The sequence below is a fragment of the Macadamia integrifolia genome, chromosome 11 (genome assembly GCF_013358625.1).
Source record: "Macadamia integrifolia cultivar HAES 741 chromosome 11, SCU_Mint_v3, whole genome shotgun sequence".
NCBI lineage: Eukaryota > Viridiplantae > Streptophyta > Magnoliopsida > Proteales > Proteaceae > Macadamia > Macadamia integrifolia.
The window spans coordinates 23,991,080-24,015,399 of record NC_056567.1 but is presented as its reverse complement, the minus strand read 5'-3'; the positions used below and the strand labels follow the sequence as shown (position 1 = coordinate 24,015,399).

At 39.7% G+C, this 24,320-nt stretch overlaps 2 protein-coding genes and 1 long non-coding RNA gene across 3 annotated transcripts; 2 read left to right on the top strand and 1 right to left on the bottom strand.

Annotated features, from left to right (window-relative positions):
• Positions 1-1,111: 1,111 nt before the first annotated feature.
• LOC122092729 lies at positions 1,112-2,233 on the bottom strand. The gene is made up of 2 exons (XR_006144274.1): positions 2,050-2,233; positions 1,112-1,918 (listed from the first exon to the last, which is right to left on the bottom strand). It is a non-coding gene; the product is annotated as an uncharacterized LOC122092729 (long non-coding RNA).
• An 8,710-nt stretch (positions 2,234-10,943) lies between these two features.
• Positions 10,944-12,671, top strand: LOC122094338 (probable mannitol dehydrogenase). Its single transcript, XM_042665105.1, has 5 exons — positions 10,944-11,122; positions 11,222-11,335; positions 11,414-11,912; positions 11,997-12,150; positions 12,325-12,671. The coding sequence occupies exons 1-5, from the start codon at positions 11,025-11,027 to the stop codon at positions 12,522-12,524; spliced, it is 1,065 nt and encodes a 354-aa protein (XP_042521039.1). The 5' UTR covers positions 10,944-11,024; the 3' UTR covers positions 12,525-12,671.
• Positions 12,672-13,363: 692 nt separating this feature from the next.
• On the top strand, positions 13,364-15,083 carry LOC122093355 (pentatricopeptide repeat-containing protein At1g55890, mitochondrial-like). The gene is made up of 2 exons (XM_042663675.1): positions 13,364-14,771; positions 14,958-15,083. Exon 1 carries the CDS (start codon positions 13,498-13,500, stop codon positions 14,719-14,721), a length of 1,224 nt encoding a protein of 407 aa, XP_042519609.1. The 5' UTR covers positions 13,364-13,497; the 3' UTR covers positions 14,722-14,771; positions 14,958-15,083.
• The last annotated feature ends 9,237 nt before the right edge of the window (positions 15,084-24,320 follow it).

Genomic DNA, 24,320 nt, shown 5'->3' with positions numbered 1-24,320 from the left:
GTTTCCGCACTTGTGGACTATAGGAGGGTTGACGAATAGTTGAGATGGCCTGTGTGTTCCTATTAACACTTTCTGTTGAATAACATGTTCCTGTGTCTCCAGTCTCAGTATAATTCCTCGATACTGGGTCCAACCATATAAAACATCCCGAATGTTTTCCGCCTACCGGACATCTGTAAAATCTTCGTCCAGGATTCCGCGCCGTTTGAGAAGTTCAGATGACCATCACCTCTCCACAGCTACACATCCGTTGTTGTGCATCCATTTCTCTGTAAAATGCAATATCCATAAGAAAATAATCGAAATGAATAGATTTCAAAGTTTCCATCATTTAATTTCATCCTCTATCTTGATGTTGCTATGATAAAAATAAGAAAGGTTCCACTTTTAACACTGAACAAATATAGACAGAAATGTTGTATAGGGAAACTTATTTCTATGCTTCGTTGTGCTCCTCTTCCCCTGTCCTTTGTTCATTGTTACATCTTTTCCTTACTGCCCCCTTTCTTTCTCCATTTTCCTTGTCCCCAACCCACCCACCCCACTGTTGCAAATGTTCGTATAGGAACATTTGATTGGTCCTTTATATACAAAAATTATGAATGTCTTTTTTTTTTTTTTTTTTTCTTAATTCCTATTTACACAGTACTCTGTTCCTCTCACCTTGTAAAGGGAGAATGATTGCAGGGGAAAACAACAAGTCCAGAGCTCCTCTGCTCCTCTGCTCCTTTGCTACACGAAAAAAAAAAAGGGTAATTAACAAGGAAGGCCCTTTCTTCTCATACTTAATTTTGTTCGGCATTGCAAATGCAACATTGTTTGACATCTTCTCTCATGCTTCTTTTGCAGATGTTTGCTCCTTTTTGATGGCTTGGATGGAAGTTTTCTGAGGTTGAAAATTGAGGTATATTGATATCATTGATTCAAGTTTCAGGGTGTTTCATATACTACGACTGCACACATTATATTTAATAATTCTAAGGATGTGCGGGTGTTTTTCTGTGGCGGTTGCAAGTTTTCCATCCTGAGTTTGTATATCTGTACTATATTTGTCTGGGCAAATGATAAGCAGTGTATGGCTTCATTCTTTTAGATATTTTGTTTTTTTTGCCCCTTCCTGTTTTTAGACAATACAATACAGACCTAACAGATGGTCTATCAAATAAGTTCAAACCTATTCAAGATCCCAAAACATAACACAACATTGTTGTCTGGTGCTGTACTTTGATTCTTGCTTTCAGGGGGAAAAAACAAAACTTTGGAAATTTGGTTTGTCATCAAATTTTCCATTCAATCAGACAAACTTGGGTGTATTTTATGGGGCTTACATTCAGAGTCAAATTTCTGTTCCTGAAATTCAATTTCATGCTGAGGCTAAGTATATCTATCAAAATCTGAAAGAATTTCTCTAAACCATTGAGTTTGGACTGTTCAAGTCTATATAACCTGTCTGATTGATCTCAGCTAAACTTAAAAGGAGAGAAGAACTGAAAAATCCACTCCTGTAAGAAATGACCCAGGAAATATGCTGACAGTGGCCTGCGGTAGCAAAAATATACTAACAGCAGCATATCTGCAACTCAACTCTGTTCCATTCTTTGATTAAAAAGCTGTTACATGTCCCAACATGGGATATATACAGACTTGATTCCCATGCTCATCATAACAGAGGTAAGAAGACAAGAAATAGAAACTAACCTGATGTTGCTTACCTCCTCTGGCTAGGATCCCAATTCCCAAAGTAGGGATTGTCACTGAACTAACAACTGGACTCTCTAGCATAATTATGGAAAACTGGGGCCCTAGAACATAGAATTCATAATTTCTCCCTTTCACTAGGAATCATTGTTGACAGTGTGACATCTCTTTGTTGAATCATTTCAATGTAGTCCTTGCCAAATAGAGTGCCATGGTTTACCTTGGCAATGAATATGAAGATCCATTACAATGCTTATGTGGAGTGATATAGAGAGTGAATAAGAAAATATCTAGGGTTTAAAAAAGAGTGAAGAGAGAAGAGAAGAGGAAAGTAAGTTCTAGGTTTCATACCTCAGGGTGATCGAACCAGTGTGCGCGAGAACCAGCAGGGGGCTTCGTTGATGTTCGAAATCTCTCTCTAATTCGAGGCAACTGAGAGAGAGCGATATCAATGCGTAGGAGAGAGAACAGAGATTGAAGAAGTCATTAAGGGAAGCAGGGCTTCGTTGATGTTCGAACACGCTCACTATTTCAAGAATAGCCGAGAGAGGGAATGAGAGAGATAACAGAGGGTGAAGAAGAAGAAGAAGAAGAGAGGAGGAAACGGATGTTAAGGGAACGAGAGAGATGACAGAGAGTGAATAAGAAGAAGATAGGTGATCACGGGTTGGGTTGGCTCATATAAATCTCGGTCTGGTTCACAAGGAGAAAACCCGGTTTTGGTAACCTCAACCAACATATATCATCTTGACCGTTGGTTATGCATCATCCACGTGTCGCAGTCTGCACCTAGCAAAACATGGAAAAACAGAAGATCAGAACAATAGAGGATTTTTATCTGTGTTCTTACGGCTCTGTTACCTCACCTTTTGGGATACTCCCTTTCTAACCCGACCCAACTTGAGGTTGCCTCATTTGTTTCCAATCCAAGTCAACAACCTATTGCTATTGGACATCTACCTCAAGCTTCCCAGGTAGACTTGTCCACTATTCAGGATCCGAATGACAGGCGTGTGCAACCCCCTAAACGGTTACGTATCTCCAGACTCCAGTACTGGGACTCATAAACCAGAGGATACTGTTATTGACAACCAGGATGATGATGCTGCTCTACAGACCTATTTTTTAGGGTCGCCCCCCGTGGACGCTGGAGAACACCAGCTCCACGGGAAGCAATGAAGCTTCTCGGGTTGAACTGTCAAGGGCTGGGGAGACCCAAGACAGTTCGAACCTTGTACCAGCTCCATGGAGACGAAGTGTCATTGCTCTGTACTAGGTGGTTTTTGCAGCAAGGGGAATTATAAAGGTTGCGTAACAGTGGAACCAAATGGGGCGTCGGTCGGGCTTGCCTTACTTTGGAAGGATACAAACAATATTGGTGGATACAGAGGGGGGAATACCTCGAGGGCACCGACCATTTTGGATTGAGTCAATGTGGATGAGGCATAGTGATTGTCGTAATACTGCAATTAGGGGGTGGTCTCTTGACACTGCGGGGATGGCAGTGAATCGTCTAATGAGGAAAATCTCACATTGTCAAACAGTTTTCAAAAGATGGAATAAGGAAGTTTTGGGGAATCTGCAGGAGAACACTAAGAAGTTGAAATTAGAATTGGAGCATATACAAAACCTCCCTGATTCAGAATTCTCACAACATAAGGAGTCAGAGATACATTTATTGCTTAAAGAGGAACTGCAGAGGGAGGAGGAGTTATGGCGCCAGAAATCAAGGCCGGACTGGTTTAAAGGGTGGGGATAAGAACACTTCTTTTTTCCATGTCTCCACTCTTCGGCATAGGCATCAAAACAGAATTTTAAAGTTGAAGCATCCCTCGGGTCAGTGGTCATCCTCACAGACCGAGGTTTGTAACATTTTATGTTCTCAATTCCACTGAGCCGGTTGATGATGTTTCTTTGAATAGAGTATTGGATTTAGTCCAGCCTATGGTTACAGACGATATGAATAACATCTTATGTAGACTACCTACTGAGGAGGAGGTTCGCAGAGTCTTGTTTGCCATGGCGCCCTTAAAGGCACAAGGACTTGATGGTTTACCACATGTGTTTTACCAACAGTATTGGGATCTCGTGAAGAAGGACATACTCTATTATGTCATAGAATTTTTTCATCCTGGGCATATTCCAATAGAGCTTAATCGTACATATATATGTGTGATTCCAAAGGTGGAGACACCAGAGACAGCAGACCAGTTCCGACCGATTAGCTTATGTAATGTAGTCATCAAGATTATCACAAAGCTAGTCGCAGACCGATTGCAAGGAGTACTTGAGCAGATTATTGCACCAACCCAGTGTTGAAATAGTCTATTAGCATTAACTTTAATCAGTGTACAATGGTGCTCTTATATAGAGATTACAGTTATTGAGTTATAGACAAACTCTATGATAACATGTGGGAAACTCAAACTCTAATAGTAATAGGGTAGGACTCTGTTAACATATGTGAGTAATGGACAGAAAGTCTATTATCACATATGAGAGTCATATTCCAACTCTGAGGTAGTCTTGGACTGCAAGTAGTCTCTAGAGTTTGTGCTCACAGCTTTCATTTCAAATCGTCTCATCTCTGACAAAATCATGGTGGCCCATGAACTGTTCCACTACATCAAAAAAACAGAAAAAATGTAAACTAGCTATCTTGCCTTGAAACTTGATATGTGAAAGGCTTATGATAGGTTAGAGTGGAATTTCATTGAAAGTATGCTCACAAAATTGGGATTTAATAAATATTGGGTTGATCGTGTTATGGCATGTCTTAAATCAGTGTCTTATAATTTACTTGTAAATGGATGTATTAAGGGATCTATTTTACCCACCCGTTGCATTCGCCAAGGTGACCCACTTTCCACGGCTATTTTTATTCTATGTTCTCAGGCTCTTCCTTCCATTATCAAGCAAGTAGAGATGTCTAGTTCCCTACATGGCATCAGAGTTCGACACAGGGGTGATCCAATAACTGGATGATTGCCTCTTTTTTCCACAAGTAAAGTTGAGGGAAGTATCTTCTTTGAGGAAGTGCTTGGACTTGTATTGTGGCGCCACTGATCAGGCTATTAACTTGTAGAAGTCAAGCTTAACATTTAGCCTCAATACCCATGATAAGTTTAAAAGATGGTTCTCTCGAGTACTTAAGGTGAGATATGGAGACGGACCAACGAAATATTTGAGACTTCCTACTACTTTTGGGGTATCAAAATGTATAGTTTTCAATAATGTGAAGGAAAAGACCTTAAACAAGCTGCAACGGTGGAAAGGAAAATTATAATCTCATACAAGTAAGGAGGTTCTATTGAAGGCAGCAATAGCTCCTATGGCAAACTTTGTGGGTTCCCACTTCAAACTACCAATGTCCTTCATGAGTCAATTCAAAAGGCCTCAGCAAAGTTTTATTGGGGAGAGGAGGATGATGGGCGAAAGATCCACTGGATATCATGGAAGAGGCTATCCCGACCAAAATCACAGGGTGGTTTAGGATTTAAGGACCCACGGCATGGAGGTTGTGGGCTACACCAGATTCCTATTGGGCAAGGTTTATTAAATCTATTTACTTTCCTCAGACAGATTTTATGCATGCAAGATTGGGTAATCAACCATCTTGGGGATGGAGAGGATTATTAGAGGGGCGTGTTGTTCTGCAAGAAGGTCTAATATGGAAAATAGGTGATGGATCCGCTGTTAATATTTGGATTGATAGATGGGTTCCCTCATTACATTCATTTAAAATTCAGTTACAAAAGCCAATAGATTGTGCTCTTACACAGGTAGATGAGTTGATAGACCCGGTGTGCCGATCATGGAAGGTATCTCTTTTGAGATGTTTTTTCCAACCTGGAGATGTGGAGGCAATCTTACAAATACCCCTTAGCCTATTTGGTGGGGAGGATAGGTAGGTTTGGGGAGCAACTCCCACTAGAGCTTTCTCAGTTAAGTCAGCATATTGCTTGCTCTCAAAGTTGGAACAACAAAGGAGTCAGACAGAGGCGTCAACCTCAAGAGTGCATAGCTGGGATATGATTCCAAAATCTATTTGGAATCGGATCTGGTCTATACAAACTCTACCAAAAATTAAGAGTTTCATTTGGAGGACTTGCAATGAAGGAATAGCTACAGGAGAAGGTTTACAGATTAGACATGTGAAGATGGAAACAAGTTGTATCCTATGTGGTGATTAACTTGAGACAGCAGATCATCTTCTGTTTGATTGTCCCTTTGCAAGACATGTTTGGTTTGGTTGCTTACTCTTTTATTCTCCACCTACTTTTCCAAAGCTGTTGGATTGGCTAAAGCAATGGGACTCAATCTTCAAAGAGGGTAAAAAGAAGGCGAGGGAAGGTCTATATAAAGCCTCTTTCATCATGTGGTATTTGTGGAGGGCAAGGAATGACCTATGTTTTACTGGGAATCTTCGTCTTCACAAGAAGTTATAAGAGTGGCTGAAAAAGGCTTTCTTGGAATTCTTGGGGCTTTCTTGGAATTCTTCTCCACTATAGCTCCTCCAGTAGCTAGCGAAGCTCCAACCCAGCAAGAACCGAGCACTTCTACTAATATATGGACCCCATCACCAATTGGTATGCACAAGGTGAATTGTGATGCCGCTGCCTCTTTAGGATGTACTAAGGGAGGCCTAGGACTAATATACAGAGATCACACAGGAGTACAATCTAACGCGATTTCCATACCACATTACTTTCAATCGGTTTGTCAAGGGGAAGCTCTATCGATTCGGAATGCTTTATGTCACACCCCGTTCTCACAGAACCGGGCCAGTGACCGGGTTAACACCGGTTAACCCAAACCTACCAGGATCATCAGATACTGTATTCCACCACAGCATACACACAACTAATATAAGCTCATCAGATCAGCGGAAGACTAAGTTTTACCTGTGAATAATCTCATATACTTGATACCCGAATTGTGATACAATAATTATATACATGTGGGCCCGAAGGCATGATATTTACACAATATAAGTACAATTCATATATCAAGTATGTAAAGGAAATCATCAAAATAATCAAAGTACACAGCTCGGCTCGGCATCAAGGGTTGAGCCCAGCTCGGCATCACATAGAAGAGCTCAGCTCGGCCTCAGAAGTGGAGATCAGCACGGCCCCAAAGGTGGAGCTCAGCTCGGCCTCAGAACTGATGTCCCGCAGCACAACTCTCGCACGAGCAGTCAGTGCCGTGCTCTAACTCCTCAGGGGTCCACCAGTCCTCTTCAGGAAACTCGACTGTGGGACCCACCCCTTGCTCCTCAGATGTATGACCTGTAAAATCATCTAAAAAGGGGTGTACACGTGGGATGAGCTCACTAGCTCAGTAAGTGGTAAGATGGACCACACAACAGTCCACACATCAAAACACATCATATGCACTACATGCTATGCAATACATTTTAAATCACATCCACCTAAGCAACATTACTAAGTCCTTGGTTTTAGTGCTACTACAGCCACAGTGCGCGTATACTCCGGGTACGAGCCGCGAACTCCCTCCAGCGATACGCCCATAGGGCTGTCAGAGAAGGCCCACCGTGAGTACTCGGGAAAAGTAAAGACAATGCCGTCCACCGGCTCTCAACAGAAATGTAAATGACTGAAAATAAAGGTGCTGACTCCAGCAATTTAAAAGCAGTACGATTGGCCCTCTTGAATGTACCACCGGGGTTGCCGGCTGTCCTACATGACCCACCGGGCGTTATGTCTAACCGCCACAGTGACCCGACGACCCACGACCACTGCTTCCCCCCAAATGATAACCCAACACCTTAACCCCTGTTGGGAAGGGTCGTAGCACGGGATGGTGAAAATCCTAATACCGCATGCTCCTATATGACAATAGTACGATTGCATAGTGCCTCCGTGTCCCATTCCACGGGCCACCAATGCACTCGTTTCCAAGCCGACTACGGCATCTAGTCTATCAATGCATCATGCACCATGATGTCCACATTCAACATATAACCATCTCATTCAATTGGCATTTAGAAAGTAAACATAGCACATATGCATAACAATGTGAGGAATGACTAATCTACATAGCATATTCATGATGGTATGACTAAACTAGATATAATTAAATAAATTCCAAACAATGCCTTCAAACTAGGCCAAACATCCTCTCCCCACTTACTTGTAGTGTACAAGGATTCTCGTTCGGTACGGGTGAGATCCGGTGCGAATCGGGTAGGATTTGGTGAACCTAATAAAATTGAGCGGGGTTAGTACTTCACCATTTTAGGATCAAAATTAACGAGATCCGATGACAAAATCATTTTTAAATGTCAAAAGAAGGTCACACGTCCGATTTGGGTCCAATCGGACATAAGGATCACCTTCGGGGCCACACGGGTAGGTCAGACAGGTGGGCAGTCTAGCCCACCGGTCCTACCCACCGGTTTGGACAGGCGGGTAGGGGCCCGCCAGTTCCACCCGCCGGTTGAGCCAGGGGCCCCTGCTAGGACCGATGGGTAGGATGGCCAGCCGGTTGGCCCGCCGGTTGGGCCCACCGATTGGGCCCGTAGGCCCCCCTGCCTTCTCAGGTGGGTGCCCACAGGCGGGTAGGGGCCCACCGGTTGCACCCACCGGTCTTGGCGGGAAAAACCCTGTTTCTTCCCAACTTCCTCCATTCTTTAGGGATTCAAATGGGGCTTTTCCCAACCCATTCTTCACAACTTCAAGGTCCTATAGGATGGTTCTAACCTAGATCTAGGTTAGATTCAAGTGATGGGAAACCATCTTACCTTCTTTGCTCAAGAACAACTTCAAACCCTCCAAATCACTTCAAACCCACAATGCTTCTTCCACCTTGTCAATACCTCTTCAAATCCTTCAAGATCAACACATAAATCATCTATTAAACCTTAGATTCATCATTTCAAAGGGGATTTACAAGATCTCAAGAAACCCTACTCGAATCAAGGGTTTAAGCTTGGGTATGGTGAATGTTCAAAGAACTCGACTTTGCTTACCTCCAAATGTAGATCTAGAGTTGAAGATCACTCTTTCGGCGCCGGAATGGGAAGATCAAGCTTCGGCGCCGCTGAAATCCTTCTCTTCTTCCTCCTCCTTCTCTTCCCTTCTTCTTCCCTTTCTTTTCTCTCTCCTCTTTACTATCCTCACCAACATACGGGTGTCATAAATGGAAAGAAAAGAAAATCATAAAGCTATATATATAATTCCTAAATAAGTGAATAGTGCACATGGATGGGTCACTCAGGTGGGTGGGTGCACCCACCTGTCCGCCCACCTGAGGGCCAATACTTAGGATTTTGTCAGAGTTCGGGCCTCGGCGCGAACCCCACCCCTGGCATACGATGTAGTATATGTATATACCTTAATATATGGCTACAATACCTGCTTTATCCGTACATGGCCTTATGGTAGGTGCATGTACACGGCTTGGGCACTCCCGTCTCTTCTGGCACTGGCTCGGACTTGTGGGGCCATCCGGTGTTTATGGTCACCCTTGCCATCATAGCCCATAAGGAACCCGCTCTAACTCCCTCTGGTTCGGTTCCTGCATGGTTTAACCGGGTCAACCGTGTAATCAGACCGGGTTTAAGAAGTAGGGTATTACACTTTAACTATGGCTTTAGCAAATGGCTTCTCTCATTTGATGGTAGAGAGAGATAGCAAAGAGACGATTGATTACATTCTGGACCACAACCTAATTGCACCTCTTGTTGTGGCACCAATCATCACAGACATATGGAATCTCTCCCGTTCTTTTGATTTGATTTCTTTTTGTTATATACCAAGGGCTCAGAATGTTGTCGTTGATGCCCTGGCTAGGAAAGCCCTGTCACTAATGTGTGTGATAGATTGGCCAGAATCCACTATGTGGCTCCATGATCTTTGTGTGAAGGATGCTACTGGTTGTACATGTACTTCTGCTTAATAAAGTTTACATTACCAAAAAAAGAATTAAAGATATGAGACGATTTTTGAGCACATGTCACTTTTGTCTTCCCCCTAAAGCTCAATGTGAATGTTTCTTTACCATCCAAATGAATGAGTAAAATGCACAAATCGGAATCACCAATTCATGCTTCATCTTCACTTTTCAATGAGATCCATCTAAACAAGAGCATCTACTTGGATTTTCTTGTACCATGTCTCCATGATTAAAACTATATGGTGGGGTATTGGGTTCCTTTCCTCCCTAAACATTGTGTGCCACCTTTTGTTCTCTTTGCTACCATTGATCTTGCTAGTGAGACTTGTGTGGGGAACTCTTACCCTTTTGATATATATTAAGAAAAGGAAAAATTTCTCATGCACCCAATGTGGGGAATCTATCTCTTATGACACACCAATCATGATGTGGTAAACGGTTTCATCAATAGGGAATCACATGATTAGAAAAGAAAGAAACAATGTCAGTATTGGATCCACATGACTAGAATTTGAGAGAACATGAGGTAGCATCCCCACATTATTGACGTGAGGATATTTTCTCACAAAAGCAAAGAAAACGCAACTTCTTCATCCTAAAAGAATAATAATAATAACAATCTAATAATTCCTTTGATGAGGGTTTCCTACACAGACAATGTGAGGGAAAATCTCTACCCTATACCAATAAAAAGTGCTGGAATTAACAATTCTGTGAAATAGTGTGCCTAGTGCCTACATTGTTACAGTGACGAGATGCTGCTAGTTTGGAACCTACCTCTTTAACATGTCTTAAGACATGGGAAAGTATCCTCAAACTATTGGTATAGGGATTTTTTTTTTTGGCCAAATCTTATAGGAGGCCCATAGGGCAGGCGCTAAGGGTTGCTAGAGGCTCTTCACTGATCTGTTGGCTTGATCTACTTGTTTGTTATTTGAATCAGGGCGTGTTTGGCTCTCAAACATTGAAAAGGCGTCGGAGATTGGGTCGTAGTTTCAGTTTATAGGTGCTTACCGTTGTCAAAAAAAGGGTTCTTACCATTTCAACCTTGGTCACCACTCACCATAGGGATCGAAATCGTCTACGACAATAGCTTTTCAGTTTCTTGGAGAGAAGGTCAGACTGTGCCATATAACCATCACCATCATAGACAAATCAATCATTGACCTTTCTTTTTTTTGGAGGGGAAGTGAGATTATATATAATATGAAAAAGACAGTACGTCACCAATTACGACACCTTAATAGTACTCTCTCCTTCTATAAATACGAGACACAACCCCTTAGAGCAAATCAGTATTATACAGTCAGGGTAAACCACCTCTATCTTGTTCTTTATCTCTCTCTCTCTCTTTCTCTTAAGTCTCTTTATAGTTCTCTATTTCTCCGTCCTATCTGTTTGTGAAAATGTCTAACAGTCAGGGTGAAGAACACACACAGAAGGCCTTTGGCTGGGCAGCAAGAGACACATCCGGAGTTCTCTCCCCATTTCACTTTACTAGGAGGTAATAATGGATGAAAGAAATTAAATATACAGATAATTTTCTTTTGATTCACAACCAGATAAAGATTTGTGTGTTGGGTGTCTTTGGTTTTGTCTACAGGGTCAATGGAGATGATGATATTACCATGAAGATACTTTACTGTGGTATCTGCCATTCAGACCTTCACGTTATCAGGAATGATTTTGGATTTGGCTTGTACCCTGTTGTTCCTGGGTATGTCTCCCTTTCTCTCTCTACATTTTCTCATCTCTTGTTTAGTTTCTCTCTCCTTATCAAATTTACTCAACACAGGCACGAGATTGTGGGAGTAGTGACCGAAGTAGGGTGCAACGTAGAGAAATTCAAGATAGGTGATAAAGTAGGTGTTGGGTGCTTGATTGGCTCTTGCCATGCTTGCGAAAATTGCCAAGAGGATTTGGAGATCTATTGCCCCAAAGTGGAAATAAACGGAACCGGAAAGAAAAACTACGGTGGATATTCTGATATCTTCGTTGTTAATAAGCATTTCGCCGTTCGCTTCCCGGAAAATCTACCGTTAGATGCCGCTGCACCATTACTATGTGCCGGGATTTCTGTATACAGCCCCATGAAATACTATGGACTGGACAAGTCAGGACTGCATTTGGGAGTGGTGGGGCTTGGTGGACTTGGGCATGTGGCTGTGAAGTTTGCTAAGGCATTTGGTATGAAGGTGACTGTGATTAGTACATCACCAAGCAAGAAGAAGGAAGCCATTGAACTATTTGGAGCAGATTCGTTTTTGCAAAGCAAGGACTCAGACCAAATGAAGGTGAGCTTAAGTGTACAAACTCACTGTTACCTATATATTATACCATGTATGGTTTAAATCTTACTTGTTTGAACTAATGTGTAGGGTGCGGTGAGCACAATGGATGGCATTATAGATACGGTTTCTGCACCTCACCCTATGGCACCATTGATTGATCTATTGAAGCCTCATGGGAAGCTGGTGGTGGTGGGTGCATCTGAAAAAACAGTGGAGCTGCCAATCTTTCCATTACTTATGGGTAAGTAAAGATAAAATTTCTAAGCATGGCCCAAGCCCATGTATCATGTAGATCTTGAAATTTTAAGCAGTGCCCAAGCCCATGTTCCATGTAGGTCTTGACCTGGGCCATTGAAGATGAAATGTCAAAAGTTATGAATCTTAACTCTTAATCTCCTTTCATTTTAAATTACAGGGAGGAAGCTCGTCGGGGGAAGTGCAGTTGGAGGGATGAAAGAAACACAAGAAATGGTAGATTTTGCAGGGAAGCACAACATTGTGGCTAATATTGAAGTTATATCAATGGACTATGTGAACACAGCCATGGACCGACTTGCGAGAGGAGACATTAGATATCGATTTGTCATTGATATAGCTAATACCTTGACTGTTTAACTAATCTCTATCTGAGTCGACATTCACTTCTTTTTTTTTTTTTGTTGTACTTTTCAATTTTTTTTAGGGTTTGGGGGTAGTACGAAGAATAATATTTGTATGGAAATGATTATTTGCTTCTTTTATGGTGAGATTGATATGAGTTGAAGGCCCTATGGTTATGTAATAGTTCATTTGCTAATAAATTATCATCAGTTTTGAGGTGAGATGAAATCCCTAACTTCTTATTACTCTCTCTCTCTCTCTCTCTTTTTTTTTTTTTTTTTTTAAACTCCTTGATATGGATAAGATCCTCACAATAGAACACAGAGACCACTACTAGGGTGACCTCGGGACATATGCCCTAGTCCTCCAAACTGTGGGATCACTCTATGATCCCTAGGCCACTACTAAGGTGACCTCGGGACACATGCCCTAGTCCTCCAAACTGTGGGATCACTCTATGATCCTAGGCTCTATGGAGAGGAGCTGAATCCCTATGAAAGTACGTTTTAACATGTATTAATCAAAACGTTATACCCCTTCAAATAAAGTTTTTATTAATTTTTCCTGTCATAAAAATAAGTAGAATATTCAATGTGAGGCAGTGGTTTAGAGTGTTTAGACAACCTTTCCTCTTTAAACTTCCACCCCTTCATCAAGGTTCAAATTTTCCAATTTCTATTATTAATTTATTTTTAAGTACTTTCGTTTAGCTATCTTTAAAAGGAAATTATTCATTTAAATAGTCTAACTTCAGCCTTGATAAGGTTATTAAGAAGGACCAGCAGTCCAACCCAGATCAATATTATCGATTTCAGTATCGTATTAATATCAGCCAAGAGTCAAGACCAACACCAAGACCGATACGGATATCGATACTTAAATCCAAAACAGTGCGAAAAAAAAAAAAAACTAAAACCCTGAGGCCCGAGTCCAGGATTCTAATCCCTTAAACCCCTTCCCCTGTTCCATTTTTTGCAAACGAGGCAAAATGTCTTCTTTCACTCGCCTTCTCTATCGGAGCTTCTGTACTTCACCTACCATTACTAGCCCTTCTGCATCTTCTTCTTCGCCTTCTCTCAACACCCTCCTTCAAGGCATCGTCAAGGAACGGAGTTTCAAAAAACTTGTCGAGAAGTTCAAAAAATGCTCCGAAGAACACCGATTCCGCTGCAGGCCTCGCGTCTACGAGATCACTGTTCGTCGACTTGCCGATGCGAAAAAGTTCCACTACATCGAAGAGATCCTCGAAGAACAGAAGAAGTACAATGACATCTCTAAAGAAGGCTTCGCTGTTCGTCTCATCTCTTTATATGGGAAATCAGGTATGTTTGATCATGCCTCCAAGACGTTCGATCAAATGCCTGAACTGAAATGCCCACGTACTGTTATGTCTTTCAATGCCCTTCTCACTGCTTGCGTCGATTCCAAGAACTTCTTGAAGGCCGATAGGTATTTTCGTGTGCTTCCGCCGAGCTTGTCTGTTATCCCAAATCGTTTCACTTACAATATCATGATTCGTGCTTTCTGTGAGATGGGTCAGTTCGATTTTGCGATTAGAATGCTAGATGAGATGGAGAGGAACGAGGTGGAGCCAGATATGATTACTTTTAATACGCTCTTGAAAGCGTTATATGAACATGATAGATTTTCTGATGGAGAGAAGATTTGGGCTAAAATGGAGAACACCAATTGCACTCCTGATAATAGAAGTTTTAATGCGAAGTTGGAGGGACTGGTTCGTGGAGGAAAGACACAGGAGGCGGTTGAGCTAGTTAAGGAATTAAGGACCAGGGGATTGAAACCTGATATTTTTAGTTTTAATTCTTTGATTAAAGGGTTTTGCAATGAGGGAAATATAGAGGATGCTATGAGGATTTATGATGATTTAGCCAAAGAAGACTGCGTCTCAAATCGAATGACCATTCAGACAATCGTACCTTGCCTTTGTAAGAAGGGGGACTTTGATCTGGCTTTTAAACTTTGCCAGGATAGTCTCAACCGTCATTGCTTGCTGGATGCAAGGCTCTTGCAAGTTGTAGTGGATGGATTGGTCAAGAAGTCAAAGCTTGACGAAGCAAAAGAGTTGGTGAATCTTGGGAGGGATAGAAAATATAGCCGCTCTTTCTTGAAACTCCCTACTGGTGCAGAAGATGCGAAACTCCCTACTGGTGCAGAAGATGCGCTCTTTCTTGAAACAGCCGCTCTTTCTTGAAACTACCTACTGGTGAATCAATAATAGCTTATTGATTCATGTCTGATTTTGTAAGTTTAAATTCATCCTTACTTGTTATGAATATCTTTTATGCTTGATCATATAGCTTGTTTTGTGCATCTAATTCTAGTAATGATAGATAATGAACATAACAATTTGTTCACCTATCTGATCATAAGCATTCCATCTCTATAATAACAACTGAGGAGAATTACCTTCTTTTTTGCTTGTATCAGTGACTAATGTGGCATTGATGGCAATGCTGCAACTTGCACAGGTCTGTTACCCGGGTGTGATCAACTTCAGTGTCATTGTAAATTTAGATTACTAGACCCATCAACTATTTTTGTTTGATTGGCTTCTCTGTCATCATTCCAACATTTTTAGGCCTTTGCGGCAGACAAAAACCTACTCTGACATGCAACTATGTAAGAAACTGTGAGATATTTTTATATATAAAAGAAGCCCATATAAGCAATCATATGAATCTGCGGAAACAAATCTGTTATCTCAACTTTGCACATATTTGGGAAATATATTCATCATCAGATCACTTATCGTCAACTTCAAATCGAAACAGATTTCCAGCTTTTGTGGATTATATATCAATGCTTCAAAAATTTTGTTCAGTAGTTTCTGAAATTTAGATTTTTACGAAATCAGATGGAACCAAAGTTTGTAGTTGTAAGCAGAGTTTGCATCATTGGGTGGCAGTTTGCTGTTGCTACTTGCTACTGTGAACTATGAAAGTGAGATAGCAGCAAGCCAGGTCTGCTGATGTTCTGGGTAATTTTACTTGCCACCCAACATAACAATTAGAATGAAGAAAACCCTTGATCCAACTGACCCTACCTCCAACCTGAGACTCTCTGAACCTGCTAACAGAGGTAGGGTGGTGCAGGGCAGGGCACCAGAAGCAAAGAATCAAGTCCCACCACCCCTATTTGAGTAAGCCGTGTGCCAGAACAACCTAATAGAGGGTGCATTAGCACAGTAGTTTTCCTGATTTACAACCAGCCTGCGGTCGAGCTGTTCGTAGAGCACTCTCTTCCGGTGGTCGAGCTGGTCTGCGGATACTGTGAAATTATACTATGAGAAAAGATGAAAAGAATACTGAGATAACTCTCACCCGACTTGCACCCTTGCTGGGTTGCACACTAGGATCCAATTACAAACATGAAACAGTGAAACTTGATTTGTAACGATTTGGCCTAAGACTATTGCTTTGTGATTTGATCAACAATTGAGGCACTTGTTCCTTCCCTATATGAGAGAGACTTTGGTCTGAATTTTAAGCTGTCCATGGAGAATCAGCCAACATTGTTTGCTGGATGCTGGGCTGTTGCAGGTTCCTTTTTTAAAATAGTTCTAAGCAGAGTTGAACTCTTGACCTCTTAATTGTGAGGTGTTGGTTCTTTCCAACTGAATTACCTTATTAAGGTATTGCATTTGCAGGTTCCTTTTTGTTAGTTCCTCTAGCTTGAAAATGCCTTTATGATGCAGAAGGCAATTAATCTTTTGTTCATGGTTCAGAATGTATTTGTACATTCACTCTTACCCGTTGTTGAGCATCTTTTGTGTGTTTGTGTGTGTGTGTGTGTGTGTGTGAGAGAGAGAGAGAGAGAGAGAGAGATAGAAATCTCATGTTTGGAATTCTAGATTCTGTGGCCACTTCGCTTAGGAATTCAAAACATGGAATCGGAGATCCAGATCAGTCCTGGGCCAGGATCCGACCAGTCTGTCCCAAATTGGTATAGTCTTAGCATCAAAGATTGATGGAGCAGGTCCAGCCGATTTTGGTATTTACCTTGGATCAGAATCGACTTGTATCAATCCCCAAATCGGATATTCTTTACATCTACGGTGTTCGTGTACAAGGACTGGATGAGCCTGATCATCAAACCCCAATGGGGTAGCCTAGTTCACAAGGGATCTTCGCCTCAAGAAGCATGTGGTTTTAAGTTCAACTCTTCTTACCTTCTTGAGGCCACTCACATATGGTGTTTAGTGTTTTTCACTGCTTCTGGTGAAAGCTGAATGATTCTCATTCAACCTTGGCATGACCCGGTCCATGTAATTGTGAGGTCAATGTGGTCCATGGGACTAATCACCGAAGGCTTGAATACCCGTTATTAGCAAAAAAAAAAAAAAAAAAACCAAACTAACTGAAATTGGCGTTGATCAATCCGGTGGATCTGATCCCGATTCCTAAAACCGTGACTCTCACTTTGGCCAACTCTTTTTCTTTCAATTGGCCCAGATCATTTTGAAACCCACGCGTTCCCCCTTCCCCCAACCCAAAAAAAAAAAAAAGGTTCCAGATCATGAAAAGTGGATGACACTGCCGGTATTGAAGATTCTTTCATGTGCCTTTCCATTGGCATGTATTGCATACTTGCTCCATAGAGGTAACTTGTGTTTTTATTAATCGTATTTTTTTATTTTTGCGCGGTGGGGGGGTGTCTCAAAAAGTCATTTATTCAGAGTAACGTGAGATACTCATGGATAGAGTTTGGTACATCTTCAAAATTCATGGATAAAAATAGTATCAAATTGTGGTACACGTTACTGACATTGCTGTGTTGGCTGGGGAGTCAGCCAAATTGTTGATTTCACTCGGAACGTAGCTATTTTTTTTTTTTTTTCCTTTTCTTATATTGGGATAAAAAACATAATTAATATTACAAGATACAAAATGTGAACACAAGTAAATTATATCCTGTAAGATGGATCGAATAATACGAGCCAACTGTTGGGTTAAAATAATCACAACACCCTATCAAATAACTGTACTACATCAATCCATTCAATTCTAACAACCGTTAGATTAAGATATCTACTTCACCAATGTCCATGTGCTTCATAATGTATTTCCTCCATTAGAAAGAAAATAAATATATCAAATTTAAAAGACAAAATTACAATGTCATCCCTGAACTTTGGTTTTTAAACAATGTCACCCCTTATACTTTTTGAAATAACAAAAACTCCTGTTATTAATTTAAGTTAAGTAATGGAATATCTGTTAGTTATTTTGTTAGCAATTGCTAGTATCCCCTTTCTCCTTTCTTTAAAAAAAAAAAAAAAAAACCCTAATTTCCCTTATCCCTGCTACCCAAAATTTTCGCCGGATGATTTTGGGCACGAATCACATCCTCTTGGGCGGATCCATATCCATGGCAAAAGGCTGTCTCCGTAAGTGGCTACTACATTTCTAGCGAATACTGCTCAGTAGTGAAACAGCCACTTGGAACTTGGTGTATTGGGAGGCGTCGGAAGAGAGAGAGATGGAGAACAGTGCAGGGAGGCGACTAAACACTCTTATTGCAAGATAAAGGTGATGTTCAAGTTCTTCATCCGGTAAGCTTCGTCGTTCCTCTCCCAAATCCCCCGCCCCACCCTCTTTTTTATTTTTATTATTATTTTTTTTTCTCATCTAGGTTTTACCATTTTGGTTTTCGAAATTTTGTGTTCTTAGAATGAACTGAGGGACGAGCGATTGAAGAATGTGAAATCAGAACTAGTAATCATAGGAGGAAGGGTTTTGGATATCCATGCCTATCCTTCTATCCCTGCTACTCCCAGGACCACCACTCCTGGCAAGGTATTCGTTTCTTTTAATTTCTTCTATTATATTTTCCCATTTTCTGTTCTGTTCCTTGATTGTATTTAGTAATTAGTAAGAAGACATTCCGTCTGATCCGCCCAAGAGGACGTGATTCGTGCCCAAAATCCTTCGGCTAAAATTTTGGGTAGCGGGGAAGAAGGAAATTAGGTTTCTTTTAGGAAGGAGCAAGGGAAAGGGTAAATTAATAATGTCGGGTGTTTTAAAATTTTAACAAAATACCTAACAAATTTTCTATCACTTAATAAAGCCGGCTAACGGCATGAATGAATTTGGTATTTATTAAATTAATAGGGGATGTCTTTATTATTTCAAAAAGTATAAGGGGTGATATTGTAATTTTCTCAATTTAAAATCCAGATGTGTCCTTTCCATCCCATGTTGCAAACTTGCAATATAGCACCCAAAAAGAAAAAAAATAAAAATAAAAAAATTCCAATGGCTGCAATGACCTCATTATCAATCCTTCAATTCGGTAACAATAGTAGACCGTATAGAAACCGAAACCTATCCCATATGGGTGATGCAAAGAGCGAAGGAATAATTTTATTTTTTTTATAAAGTCACTTTTTATTAAAAAGAAAAAAAATTGTAATTTTACTTTTTTTTTTTTTTTTTTTTTTAGTTTTTTAATACAATATTTAATGAAGGGTGCGGCTTCGAGCTATTAGATTGATGGAATTTTACAAAGTACACCTATTTGGGCAGCAAGAGACACCTCTGGAATTCTCTTCCCATTTCACTTTACTAGGAGGTGATATAATTTAATTGAAAGAAAACATATAGGCAATTTTCTTATGATCCACAAACAGATTATGATTTGAGTGTTTTTTCTGTTCATTACAGGGTTAATGGAGACGATGATATTACCATGAAGATACTTGACTGTGGAATCTGCCATGCAGACCTTCACATTACAAAGGGTGACTTTGGATTTGGCTTTTACCCTGTTGTACTTGTACTTGGGTATGTACCCTTTCTCTCTCTACATTTTCTCATCTCTTGCTGAGTTTCTCTCTCCTTATCAATTCACTCAACACAGGCACGAGATCGTGGGAGTAGTGACCTAAGTAGGGTGTAACGTAGAGAAATTCAAGATAGGTGATAAAGTAGGTGTTGGGGCCGATTCAGTTTTGGTTAGCAAGGACAAAGATCAAATGAAGGTGAGTTTAGATGTTTGAATTATTGACATGATCTGAAATCCTATATAATTGGGGTTTCTAGGACTAGTCTAGTTTTTATCCAAGTCGGGATGGAAGTGTTTCCTGTGGGAGAGCGTGACCCTTGTGCGTGTGTGAGGATTAATGGGAGCACACAAGAAAACATCATTAATAATGTTGTTATTTTGCATTTCATAGGGGCAGGTCAGTCATTTCACCCCATATATTTGGGTGCAGGGGCCACGATTCCTCAAAGAAACCATTTATCGGTGATATCATGTAGTATAATTCTTATTGACTAAAATTTATCATATTAGTACTAGAGGTTAGTATTGACCACATGCTAAATTAATTTCCATTGTTTTTAATAGGGTATAAATAGAATAATAAAAGACGACAAAAATAGATTTCAAAATCAAACTCTACCTAATAATGTAACCTAACCCTTAATTTAACTAATCTAATGAGATCATGATCATGACATACATTTATAGGTGGGAGTTTTTTATGCGGATAAGATTGACAATTAGTTTGATGTTCATGATTATGATTATGATAATCACTATGCTCTAATGGTTAATTTAGAGGATATAGAGTCCCCCCCCCCCCCCCCCGGTAACTATGATGTATATTGTAAGGTTACCCCATAGGAAACTGTTTTAAAAGAGAAAATGGCTTCCCCTTACACCCAAACACATGGAGGGGCAAAATGACCGTATTATCCATGTGTCAAATTCAAACAGATACGTACGTGATCAATAAGTCTGCATGTTTGTCTATGCGTGCCTATCATTCTCTATACACGAATACTCCAGCCGCTTACCTTCTCCGTGTCCGGCATGAAACCTGCTACTTAACCTTACCCTCAGGCTTCTTCTCTCCCATGTGAAGTTTCCTTTGCTAGTGGTCTAATGTATTCATTTATTTGATTTAGAAACCGGATTAGTGAAATGTTGACTATTATTAGGGTAAGTCGATTAAATCCAATACAACAAAGTGAACATATATTGGGATGGGTAGTTGCTTTGTCCATTGTGCACCAAATCTAGTGTTTTTAACCCTAACCCAAGCTTTTTTTCCTACATAATGTAATATGTCATGTTATCTACTTATATGTTATTATATGTTATATTAGTATTAGGAAACGGAACCTGTCCTACTGGTGCAAGAAACACCAAACAGAGGGAACAAGAGAAGGCCCACGCCAGCTTCTTCAGTGCTCTGAGTGCGGGGGCCAGCGTGATCTTTTCAAGCACCCTCTCTTTAGGAGTTTTCTACAATAGCAGGACAGTGTTATTTTTCTCATTAGTATTATATACTTGCTTATGTACTTCCAAATCTCTTGATGTTTTGTTATAGTGCTCGGTTTTTTTTTTTTTTTCAAAATATTTCTGCGAAAAATGTATTAGGGGCTACCAAATTTTTGGTAAATACCATTAGATGAGTGATGTGCCACATTTTAATTAATCATTTTCTAAAAGATCATATATAGTTAAATTTTTCACAATTTACAATAGAAATAACCCTTCCAAGAGGAGGGCAAGTATGTCATTTTATCTTAAGAAGAGAGAGATGGATATAAAGGTACAACCGTACATTACCCAAAAGGAAAAATTAAAACATAATAACTTCTTGGATATGATTTTCCTTAAGCAATGGTAAAAGACCAATTACTTAACCCATGGCCAACTTTGGAAGAATATTTAGAACTCCAACAGATAAGAGAAATGATAGTGATTAGATGACTTAAAGTTCCATGTGGTGAAAAAACCTTTATGATCCAACATCACTTGTAAACTATTGGAATAGTTATGCTATAATTATATAATAATGACGAAGTTTTCTTTTAATCGTGGTCAAGGAATTTAATTGGTATTAAGAAGGCATTACACACTGATCCCTTATCATGCAGGTAACACCGTGTGGGGATCCTTTATCACACAACATAGAGTGTAGATCCAATAAACCTTGGACTACATATTTGAGAATACCCAACCCTTGAATCTATGTTACATACTATATTACGCTACAAAAGAGCCCAATCTAATAACCCCCTTCACCATGTGGTGAAGGAAAACTTTCCCCTAATTAAAAAGTAAATTTTGCTTCTAGATTGTGTTGTCTGATCTCTCACAACAGTTCTCAGATAAATAAATCTATCTCCTAAATTTTAAAAGCAAAATCTTACCTCTGATTTCATTGAAAAAAATTATTGATCTGATCCGTTTGTTTGTTCTTAGAAGCTCACCACTCACCACTTAGCCACGAAGTCATCCTTAATTAGGTGATTTTCTTTTTCTCATAAAATAAATAAATAAAAACTTTGTTTATTGAGGTAAAAGTCCAAACCTGACTGTTATATAATCTAAAAGGTCATACTCAATTATTATGAAACCTTAAGCTACTATTTGTTTAGCGGATAAAAAGGGTGGGACGGTAAAATATATGGGAACTATAATAGTGGGGTGAGAATAAATTTGTAGTTTACCAAAATAAATAAATGAGTAGGATTTTTTTTAATGTCTAAGAAAATAGGTGTTTGATTGTCTTGAATGAAAACTAAGAAGATAACCATTCATTTAAGGAAACTTGTTTGCTGGGGTGCCAAGCCATTTATCCTAAGCATGGATCCATTAATATTTTGAAAGATTTCCTTGAAAGAGCAAGGTTTCCAATGATGTAATCCCTTTTTTTTTTGGGTTTCTCCAATGTCAAAGGTGGGAGAAACTATCATTGATGTCTGAGTGATGGAAATCTCTAGGCTACTTTTGTGTATATATATATATATATTTTCGTTAATTGTAATGCAAATTTTAGCAAAGAAAACAAATGTTCTTTAACCTCATTATATCTGGAGCCTATATATATATTCTTTTTCACCCTTTTTTGTCCGCCAAATAAATAGGCCCTAAAATATGTAAAGCAAGAGAGTTAGAGAAATGTGTGGGACCCATCCAAACTCTTTTCTATCTCTTTTTCCTAAAAGTTAAACAAAAAAAAAAGTAAGAATTTTGAGAATGCTGTGGTGGGCAAGGTTCTAAAACTCGTAATCGTCACAGGAATGGTTAAGGTTCATATCATTTCGATACCATTCTGGATCGAATTGGATCAACGGTATTGAACAGATCTACCCTTGCCTTCTTTTTTTTTTTTTTAATCAGCTTTTATTATGATTTTACCCTTGAATCATACATGTGGAATGGGATCGGAAAGGTCAGGATTAGGGATCAGTCAAGACTGATACCATTCCGATCAGGCCAATACAAACCATTCTGTTACATTTTTTAGAATTGTGGAGAAAATTGTGTGCAACATAATTAAGCAAACAAAAATTGACTTGCATGCTTTAAATGAATCAAATGTCTTAATTTTGTGCAGAAATGGTGCTCCATGATAGTGATCATTGCCCCAAGGACAAGCCCTCATATGGCAAACGACTCTTCCGCAGGACCAATGTACAATAGTGGGGCATGTCAAGACTCGAACCCACAATCAGCCGACTTGAGCGGTGATGGATTGAGGGCATTTTCACCACTAGACTGCCAACCCCATTGGTAATAAATCAAATGTTACCTCCTTACATTTCAGTGCCATGTAATATAAACAAAGTTGGTATTTTTGAATTTTATTAAAGTACACATCTATTATTCTATTATCCCACCTTTTCTCTCACCATATTATTTTCTTTATTTTCCGTCGAACAAGCACAGATCAAGACTAAGGGATAATTAATAACAATTGTTCGGGGTAATTGATGAGTTGTGGTGTACAAAAATCTCATGTTTACAAGGAGATTTCAAGTTGTTATTACCTACTTCCCTCCTTACCTAACAAAAAAATAAAAAAATAAAAAAGACCAAGGGCCTATTTATCCTCGTTGCCGTACGAGGACCTGATAGTAAATGTCCCAACCTTTGACCATCATAAAATCCAAAAGACTATCCTCACCTCCTTATAAAATAAAAAAGGTATTATGTCACTTATTACGACACCTTAAATTCTCTCCTCCTATAAAGACAGGCATGCATCTCCTCCTCCACAAAGTAAGTCCGACTTAAAGCACATTACTCTCTTGTTCTTTCTCTCACACAAACTCTGTAGTCTCTTTGTAGTTCTTTATCTCTTCGTCCTATCTTAGTTGTAAAATGTCCAACAGTGAAGGAGAAAAGCAGACACAGAAGGCCTTCGGCTGGGCAGCGCAAGACTCCTCTGGAATTCTCTCTCCATTTCACTTTACTAGGAGGTAATATTATATGTTACCAAGCCTCACGGTTTGATTCAAAGACAACTTATAAGTAATAGTCTTCTATTGATACAGAACTAGATTATGATATTTGAGTGTTTTATGGAGTTCTTTACAGGGTCAATGGAGATGATGATATTACCATGAAGATACTTTACTGTGGAATCTGCCATACAGACCTTCACTTTATAAGGGATGATTTTGGATTTGGTGTTCACCCTATTGTTCCTGGGTATACATGTCTCTCACAGGCTGACATTTTCTCATCTATTCTTCAATCTCATATTCTATTCATTGCACCTTTATGTGTAAATTTTTTTTTTTTTTTTTTTCATTATTCTCCAAATAGGAACATCCAACCCAGACCCATAAATTATACGGACCATACTAGGTTTTAAACCGACGAAGCCGGGCTTAGTTTAGAGCTATGTTAGCAAAAACGCGTTTAAAACGAATGGGTAATCGTTTGCCCTTTTTTACACTGAATGTTATAAACAACTGACTAAATGTGTTTTAAATGATAACATAAGAGAATAGTGTTTTAAATGCGTTTTTACTAAGAGAGGTCTAA